Consider the following 9,878-nt stretch of genomic DNA (forward strand, 5'->3'; position numbering starts at 1 on the left):
ATGTGAGTGTGAATGGTTGTTTGTCTATATGTGCCCTGTGATTGGCTGGCCACCAGTCCAGGGTGTACACCGCCTCTCGCCCGAAGTCAGCTGGGATAGACTCCAGTATACCCCCACCCTAGTGAGGATAAGCGACATAGAAAATGAATGAATAACTAAACCATATTGGTGTTATTCAACAGCTGTACTGTGATCTTACCTCGTCTTAAGCTGTTGAGACCAAATTCTTGAGCGTCAACGTCCTTCAATATTCTGTGAAATGGATCAAGAAATTATTTTAATTATGACAATACAAAATCTAAAATCATCACAATGGTTTCAGATTGCGTGCACATTAGTCTACACTACAAAGCTGCTTGACAATATTTGTTGTTGTTTTTTAAACAAACCACTCAAAATCAACTTAGTTTTTAATACAAATATTTATTCATCTGTGTCTTGAAACCTAACCTAAACAAAACTACAAATTTCAAAATAACAACTTATGGGTAAATCTTTTTTCCCTCACAGTTTACAGACAAACATGATATTGTTGAGGAACTCCATTATCCAACTCTTTAAAATCAAACTAAAACTTAACAAAAGGCTAAACTGCCATTTACAGATTCAAATAACCATACACGTATTATTGAAATGCTACCTTCTCAGTCAGGCATCTTTGTTGGTGCAAGCTGCTGCTTTACTAATATGTCAAATTAAAACAAACCTTTATTTGGTTATACTTGGATCATTGGTAGAACACTGATGACACATTGTTCTCGTAAAATATTCTTGACAGGTGCTGTAAACTAAGCTGTCTCCAAAATTTCTAATCCTTCCAGGCAGGTTTAAGTCATTATTGATATTGATTTTCAGGGACTGAACAAGCTCTGCTTGTTGCTGAAATTTTGCAATTCAGTTCCTATGTTTCCACTTTTTGGTCAATGGAATACTTGTCACAAACAAAAACTCCCGCTCCCTCACGGTATCCACAAGACTCAGGTCGATAGCATACTTCAACAAATGTTTAAGCTAACACGCCGTTCCCATGGCTTCGAGGACACTGCTGCTGTGCGACCGTCAAAAATAATCAAATAACATATATGACGAATGAATCCTTACAGATTTAATAAACATAAAAATCTCCTGTTATGCAACCGAAAACCCCTCCACAAAGCTTGCAATGATAGCTAGCTAGCTAGCTAGCTGACAGGCTAAAGGTAAGCTAATGCTAACGTCGAGTATTTCACATTATAACAGTGATTTAAACAGATGAGGAAAGGTGACAGAAAAAAGTCAGAAAAGCATATGACATACTCATATGGCTCCACATCGATTAATTTTCTTGTTAAACGACTGTCCATGTCGTCTTCCACCGTCTTCCCGTGAAAACATGGCGCCCTCAAACTTTTCCTCGGCAAGTCTGAGTGCAAACGATCCTCCGACGCATGCGCAGAATGGCCAAAAGGTGGCCAGGTTCACTCCTGTTACCTAAGTACATTTTACTATCTGGTATCAGGTTGGAAAATCAATACATTAGTTCTGTAAATATTACTTGGTGTCAGTGATCAGATTTACATATAAATGTGAGGATTAAGATACAAAGTTACACAAAATCATCAAGTAAGGAATTAAATAAAGAGTGAGATTTTAGAATAAAACAAGTGAAATAATAAATCCTTGTAAATTAAAATTCATATTTGAGGTAATAATTACAGGGCCAAAAAATCTTTTTTTTCAGTGTAGCTTGGCTAATATACAAGTTTTTGTAAGGGCTATAGTCAAAATAGCTATTTCCCATTATGTCTGTTGTTAGCTAGCTCATATTAGCTCGTTTTCTCACACTTCAATGTACAGAAAAGGGAAATAAATATAAGCCAGCCCACTAAAATTACATTCAAAATTATTATTTTTTTTGGTTAAGGAAATAAATTACCTAATCAATGTACCACACAGTCATAAATCCCCCAGACTTAAAATGTCATTAAAAGAACAGAACTCTCATTCATTTGCAGGGAAAGTATATTTTCCAGCTAAAATAAATAAAATAGCTATAGCTTTATAGATACATACAAATAAAGCATTTGCAAGCTAGCTAATGTTTATTTAAATTACGTTACAACGAGGAAGAAATGTGTTTGTGTACCTGATGGAGTAGCCATACTTCCTCCTCCTTGTGTGTATTCTCTCCAGCTAAGGTGCTGTTACCGACCCCGACCGCTAGATGGAAGCCGTGCTCATTCCCCTCGCCTCGGGAAGAAAAAGAAACCAAACGGCTAATGCAGTCTTAAGCACCAATATATCACATCTTAGGTGAATACAATACAGTACAGTACTGCACACACAAGCACATGCATTTCATAAAAACATGGCTAAAATAATACCACTGTGTGCTCATTTAAGGTGGCCTTGCTGGGTTCAGTGTGGTGCAAAAGGAAAAACAAAGTGTTGCTAATCTTCACATTAGACTAGATTTAATGGGCGGGGATCAGGTGACAATGGCTGGATACGCCATTAGAGTTACCATAGTAGGTAGGGCCCCCGTCTATCACCTAAAGAAAGCTATGTGCATGAACATGTGTTCCATAAACTTGTTCCAGAATGTGATTTCAAAGGTAAAAAAGACATTCTTGATATTATTTATAGATGCATCTCAGGCCAGAGGAGGCGGCTGCAGGGTGACCTTTGACTGCAGCAATGGGCAGCCACACAAAGCATCAGTCATCCTCAGCCATCTTGCTGTCTTTTTTGACTGTAACGCAACACCACACACACACACACACACACACACACACACATATATATATATATTTATATATTTATATATACAGTATAGACTTCTGCTGTTTTATGCGATGTACACGACACAAGCAAAAATGCTCAGCAGAAGGGCTTAACTTTTTCTGTAGACGTCAGCCAGACGTCATTCATCGTCACGTTAGTAAGTCAAATGTCACAAAACAAAGCCCTGTCCGGCACTCCAACAAAGTCTGGCGGAGGATTGATTTTACTGTGTGCATCAGAAATATTCAATTTCATATTGTGTGTTAATTGCATGTATAGATCAAATATGATTAGCTGATTAGCCTATAGGCTAATCAGCTAATCAGCTCATTTGTTATTGTAAGGCAGCCCATTGTCCAAAATAAACATAACAAAAAATGAATAAATAAGACAGCAGATCAAAAAGACACAATGTAAAATGAAAAAGCTGAAATGTTGATACTAATAACTGACAATCTAATAGTTTTTAAATATATGTAACTTTTTTCTTAACCTTTTAACAAAAATGTTTAAAAAAATAAAATAAAATAAAATAAAATAAAATAAAATAAAATAAAATAAAATAAAATAAAATAAAATAAAATAAAATAAAATCCATCCTTTGATTGTCAGGATGCGGCCATCAGTGGAAAGTTTCTCCACCCCTAAATGACTGTATTAAACCCCTTTATAACTTTATAACCACCCAAAATTGTCAAATTGTAAAACTCAAAAGTCCTGATATTTTTAACAAAAACTAAAACAAGTCATTTATTAGTTGCACAAAGCATATACAATAAATTCAATGCATTCTTTTTAAATTACTGATTTTTTTTTTGGTCATAATTATGACAGCCTTACATGGCTTTATCCCAACATGCAAACGTTTGTTTGTTTACTGTTCCACTTCCTCTCATTCCTGCCTGATCTGCTCATTGGAATTTGATTTAATTGTTGCCATCCCATCCAGGGCTAAACAACAGACAGATCTGAGTCGGGTGACTATCTTGTGCGGCCTGAGCAAAAAACACACTCTGACTTTCCTTCACACTTATTTGAAGCCGCTGCAGCTATAAAGATTTGACCTCTGACCCCTGTGATGGGGAGCTAAGTGAAAAGTTTCTCCGCTGGGACCAGTAATGTGTCGCACTGTAATGGTCCCTGAACAGCACACCTGACACACACACACAGTAACAAATAAGTATTTATGTACGTACAGTTAGATATAAAAAGTAGATTATTACGTTTGAACTTAATGATGCTATTTTGGAGTTATTTCCATAAATATAGAACATGGCCAATCCGCATTCAATAATCTCACAGTGCATTCAATTAGGGCAGTAAAACGGTGATAAATAGGCATAAAAGATACAGGCACAATAAAATAAAATAAAAAAACATTCATAGCAACTAATAAAAACAAGTGTGTGAATCATACATGCCGTTAGAAAATATAACAAATAGGATAATATTAAACCGCTTGAATAAAGTCAGATAAACTTTCATGGAAAAGTAATTTCATGATGAGATAAATAAGTTGTCTCTGATGGGACTTGTACGAGCTTTTTTGCGCATGCACACACCAGAGTGGACCCCTTTCCTGTTGCTGCACGTTGGCACATATATGATGGGATTATGTATTATTATATTATATATTATGTATAGTATGTATGCTATCCTTTCGCCCCTTAAAGAAAACACATAGCTCTCACATTAATGTGCTGTAAGAAGAGACTAATTAATATTATAATATTACAAACCAAATTTACAAATAGGGTTTGGAACTTGAATGGGAGCACGTGACCGTGAACCCGGAAGTGGCTCGAGTTGTTGTTTTTTTGGGTCGGGATTTGGGAAAAAAGTAAAGAAAATAAAAAGTCAGTACATTTTTTTGACGAAATTGAAGGCGTATTTTTTATTTTGAACTGTACATAACACGTTAAATGTGTAAGGTTCTATTTGGGCAAAGTTTTTAACACTACGTTCTTCCGGTTTGCAGTCAATTATTCATATTAAGCATAAGGTGTGATCATGTGACTCCTTCACATTTCATCGATTTAATCGATCGATTGATTTAATGCTATTTATCTTAGATTTATCCCACGTTGGGGGGCGGAGGGGGGTGGCAAATAAATCAAATACAATACAGACTCAAGAAAAAGCTCCAAATTAAATCCACATTTCTGGTCTTTTTATTGTAAAGAGTATATGAAACTATGGGCGACTCCTTTTTTTCTGCTTCATCATGTTAAGTTCACATGCAGTCTTCTTTGATTTCCAAATGTAAAATGATAATAAAAGATATTTCATTTATAAGACACTTGAGGATGATTCCCCTTTCCCTTCCCAGCACAAGAAATAAAACATGTTTGGCTCTCATGTAAACAATAATTCATTCTAATTCACCTAGAAAACAATGATAATATTGGCAATAATTAAGACATGTTTATTAATTGTTGAAAACAATATGTCAACGTTACATTTAGCTAAAATACTTTCATTTCCATCCGTCCTTCTCAGCTATCTGACTGGACCCGCCTCACCTTTTAAGTTGTTCCTTTCAGGACATTTTCTGCAAGCCAATTGACTGAAAATGGACTGAAAGTGGACCGGCCGGTTCCGTCCGTTTTTTTTGTTAAAGTCCTTTAAGTGCTCTGTTTCTAAATTCCACTGGCACGTTCTAGGGGAAAAAAAACAAGTGGAAAAAAAGTCCACCGAACTAGAACTTCCGGTACCGGTTCTAGGAGCCCAGGTCCACCAGGTTGGACGACATAGGGTTCAGAATGGTGTCATGGTTCAAAGAGTGATGGTGGTGGTGGTGATGGTGGTGGTGGTGGACCGAGTCACCAGCGCCGCCTCCGCCCGGTACCGGGATGGCACTGGGACCGGGTGGAGGAGCCAGGCCGTGTAAGGGCGGCAGGCCTGCGGCGGAGCCCAGCAGCAAGGCCGGGCTGGGGGACGTGTGGTGGTCCGGCGTGCCTGCAGGCGTTTTGTCGTCGTCCGAACTTCCCAAAAGAGTTTTATTTCCATTCATGGAGGAAGTCAGTGGGTTGTTATTGTTATTGTTGGAGTTTTCGTTGTTCTCCCTGCGAAGGGAAAAATACATTTTATATTTCCTTTAATTCATAGCAAAAGTGCCACAAATTAGGAGCAAATATTCCAACACTTAAGTTAAAAATATAAGCATGCACTGCCCTTTAGCTATAAGCTATCTAATATGCATTAGTGCTTTACGTCGATGAATAAGCATGGAAACACATTGAAATAAATTTAAAGTGAACATATAAATTAACATTAACGTTCTACATACGACAGACACATTAATTGGTGACTATTTGACAACAATATGTAACAAATTGAACTTTAAATGGACGCCTCGTTATAAAGCACGTGATTTCTCTCGGCCAATCAACTCAGATTATATTGTGTAGTGAAAATTGTAGCATTGCATTACGATGATATATCAATATTACAAATAAAATTGATAGTTTTTATATGGGGGAATGCTACACGAAAAAAATACCCAAATACTACAATTTAAAAACGATAAAGTGGTGTTTTTTTATTTGTATTTTTTTGGTATTAATAAATGGCCTACATGGTACATATATAAATGTTCTCCTTTGTCTTTATTGCGTGGGAAGACGTGATTTATTTGCAGCTTTCAGCCCGAATTAGTGGCCAGGGGGTGAAAGAAGACACCGAGCATGCAGCAAACACCTGACAGCAACACGTCTTCCACTTTGAAAGGACACACACACACACACACACACACACATACACACATACACTCCATGTCCACTAAACTATACTACTTTTTTAAAAAAAAGTATTTTCTGATCTCCCAGTGGAAAACCACAATTTAAATAAATCACATGTGTGGTTATTAAAGATAAAAGATCAATTTAAGTTCTATCGCCTTCTGAGAGTGTATAGCCTGTCATTTTGCTGCCTTTCAAGATGAACAAGCAAATGCAGACTTTTATCCTGCTGTGACATTTTACGTCGAAAATCGTTTATTTGGACAACTTCAGTAAAGTAAAGTTGCCAAACTTTTTTTTGCCATATAGCAAACATTTAATAAATACATATTAGTACATATTTCTAATAATCAAAAACATTTATCACAATAATCACGAGTAAAAAGGGGAGGAATCGAATCAATACAAAAAAATAAATTTTTAACAACTATGAAACTGACAAACGCTGGCCCTTTAAGGGGCTCGTGGGTGCTTTATATATATTAATATACATTTAATATGAAGTGATTTGAAATGTTGATTCCCTATATTAGTTTGCAACGTCGAGTCCAACTTTTCGAGGGTGAGCCCAGGTGTCAGCTGTTTACATGTGAACTAAAAGCGGTTTCAATCAGGTTTGACCCCACATGCACACAAGCGGTTCAAGCGCCTTCTCACCTCTCCTTGGCCTCGGCCGCGCGGTCCCGCTGCCTCCGGTTTTTGAACCAGTTGCTGACCTGCGTGGTGGTGAGTCCGGTGGCCTCGGCCAGCTCCCGTTTCTCCCGCGGGGACGGGTAGGGGTTGTGCGTGTACCACTCCCGGAGCACGCTCCGGCTCTTCTCCTTGAAGCAGTAGCTGGTCTCCTCGCCGTCCCAGATGGAGCGCGGCAAGGGGAACTTCCGGCGGACTCGGTACTTGCCCACGGCGCCGAGCGGCCGTCCGCGCAGCTTCTCCGCCTCGATGTAGTGCGCCTTGAGCCACAGCTGCTGGAGCTTGGGGTGGTTGTGCGCCGAGAACTGGTGGCTCTCCAGGATCTTGTAGAGCTCCCGGAAGTTTCCCCGGTGGAAGGCGACCACGGCCTTGGCTTTGAGGACGCTCTCGTTCTTGTGGAGGTGCTCGCAGGCCGGCAGAGACCACAGGAAGCGGCCCAGGCGCTCGATGTTGCCGCCCTGCTGCAGCACCTCGCACACGCACGCCACTTGCTCCTGCGTGAAGCCGAACGTGGGCAGCATGGACATGGCGAGGAGAAGTTGTCGTGCGGATGGTCTTCTCTGATGCTTCCGACGTCCCGCACACTCCCACTCACTGTGGCAGCCACTCAGTCAGCGTGGCAAGTCCACGAAGCCCCCCCACTCCAAAAACCGAGGTCCGGCCATGCAAAAAAGCCTCCTAAGAAAGTCGAAAGTTGCTACAGCCTCCTCCTCCTCCTTCTTCGTCTTCTCCTTCGAGCGTCTCCTCGCTGCCTCCTTTTAAAAATATTATTGTAAGCTAGCAAACACGCGTGGACGTGAAGCCTGATTGGTCGGTTACCTGAGCCCGGGGGCCGGCGTGGAAGATACAATAAGCCTGCGTGGAATTATTCGCCATGGTGACACTGTCACTCAAAGTAACCTGACACGCGCGGAGGTGGCTCCCGTGGACGAGTCAGTCAGTCAGTCATTGTTCCCGTCACAGCCACGACCACGCCCACCGCTGGAACTCTTGGAACTCTAACACCCACTCAAGGAAAAGTTTTTTTTTTTACTTTGACGGACACCTGGAAGAGCCAAAGAGGTGTGGGAAGGGGGGATAGCGGGGGGGGGGGGGGGGGGGGGGGGCATGCAGGTCGAGGGAGGGAGTGGCGTGCACAAATCACAGAGGATGTCCAAGTCCAAGTGTGATGCGGTCACTTGCAAAATTGAGTGACAAATCTGATGAAAATTGGACACAATTGAAGCATTACGGTAATTGTGTGTGGGGAGGGGGCGGGGGGGGGTGGTGAAGTAAAAAAGGAGAGTGAGGCAAAATATTAAATGATGTAATATTTAGTGCACACATTTGATGCATGAAAGTTTTGATAGAAATACAGTTTGATTAAATTCTGTAGCGTGTTGTCACACCTACTTTTCTTATTTAAAATTTTGTTACTGGATTAAAAAAAAATCACAATTTTATTTTTAAAGGTGTGTTTTTAACAATGATGGATGGATGGACAAAATGGGGTTTCTAAATAAAAAGTTATGCACCCTTATCTGAAAGTGTGTGGAGGGTTTCAACCCAAAAGCATTAATAAAAACACATCATTATTATCTTATTATTATGAAAACAGTATATACAGTATAATAAGTATATATATAAGTATAAGTGTATCATTTGCCATTTTCACCACATATCAGGGAGCCGGAGAGCTCAGTTTGGAGAATGACTGATGACTCATCAGGGGAGACACAATTCTTGCTCGAGTGCATATTAAGGAGGAACTAAAGCAAGGAAGCCATGTATGCTGAGGAAATTATAATAATAATTTTTTTAATAATATAATGATGTTTCCCTTTGTTACTAAGCAACAGTTGGTGCTACAAGTGCTGAAGCCATCTGAGCCAATCAGAAGCCGGAAGAATGACGTTTCTGGAAAAGGGAACGACAATTACAACAATGGCAGATCAAGAAAAACAACATGTTACCAGTCTAAAAGAATGACATAAAAAGAAGATGGAGTGCATGAAAATATACAGTATATGACTCTAAATAAAGTTTTATAAAAAAAAATGTTTTGTATTGTCCTCACTATTGGCCTAAAATGTGTTAAGTAAAAAGTATTTGATGTGTAGATAAAACCTTAAAAGATAGTTTTGGACATTGGCTAAGCTAATGTGACGGAGCACCCCAGGGTACCATGCTAGGACCCCTGACAGTGTCCTCCTGACGTGCCTTCTCCAAAGATGAGCCTGATCAGAAGATCCCCATGTCTCCTAAAGAGGACTTATTACCAGCGCTGATGAACGCAGCTCGCCTTTCTCCTAATAGGCGACTGCCTGTTTTCACAACCTCCCGCCGCTCACCTCGCCGACTCTCCGCGGCGACCTCCGCTAATTCGGTTGATCGTTGCAAGATGTGCGCCTTGCAAAAAAAAAAAAAAAAAAAAGCATCCGGAATCGAGGACGAGGCTAAACACTTTGTAAGCAATGAGCGTCCAACCTGATACGAGGTCCACCAGGAGCTGATGAATAAGATCCTTGAGGACGGGTTGTCCAAATGTGTTATTCAAGCCAGAAGATAAGTGTCCATAGCAGTTAGAGGGACATGGCAATAATTGCAAGTTTACATCTATCTTGTTACCTCAGAGGCCTGAAGAGGAGATGAAACCACATGGACCAGCAGCAGGGAGGGATGGAGATGAAGTCGTGTTGACTTTCA

The 9,878-nt window shown here is 40.0% G+C and overlaps 1 protein-coding gene across 1 annotated transcript; it reads right to left on the reverse strand.

Moving 5' to 3' along the window:
* Positions 1-4,827: 4,827 nt before the first annotated feature.
* six2a (SIX homeobox 2a) lies at positions 4,828-8,191 on the reverse strand. Its single transcript, XM_058058525.2, has 2 exons — positions 7,161-8,191; positions 4,828-5,828 (listed from the first exon to the last, which is right to left on the reverse strand). Exons 1-2 carry the CDS (start codon positions 7,718-7,720, stop codon positions 5,483-5,485), a joined length of 906 nt encoding a protein of 301 aa, XP_057914508.2. The 5' UTR covers positions 7,721-8,191; the 3' UTR covers positions 4,828-5,482.
* Between the last annotated feature and the right edge of the window lie 1,687 nt (positions 8,192-9,878).

Source organism: Doryrhamphus excisus, linkage group LG20 (assembly GCF_037039965.1).
Source record: "Doryrhamphus excisus strain RoL-2023G ecotype Guam linkage group LG20, RoL_Dexc_Guam_v1.1, whole genome shotgun sequence".
In the NCBI taxonomy this organism is placed as follows: Eukaryota; Metazoa; Chordata; class Actinopteri; order Syngnathiformes; family Syngnathidae; genus Doryrhamphus; species Doryrhamphus excisus.

Coding starts and splice junctions, on each gene's coding strand:
- six2a (XM_058058525.2), bottom strand. CDS start 7,720: ATGTCCATGCTGCCCACGTTCGGCTTCACGCAGGAGCAAGTGGCGTGC. Junction 5,829..7,160: donor GCGGCCGAGGCCAAGGAGAG/GTGAGAAGGCGC, acceptor TTCCCTTCGCAG/GGAGAACAACGAAAACTCCA.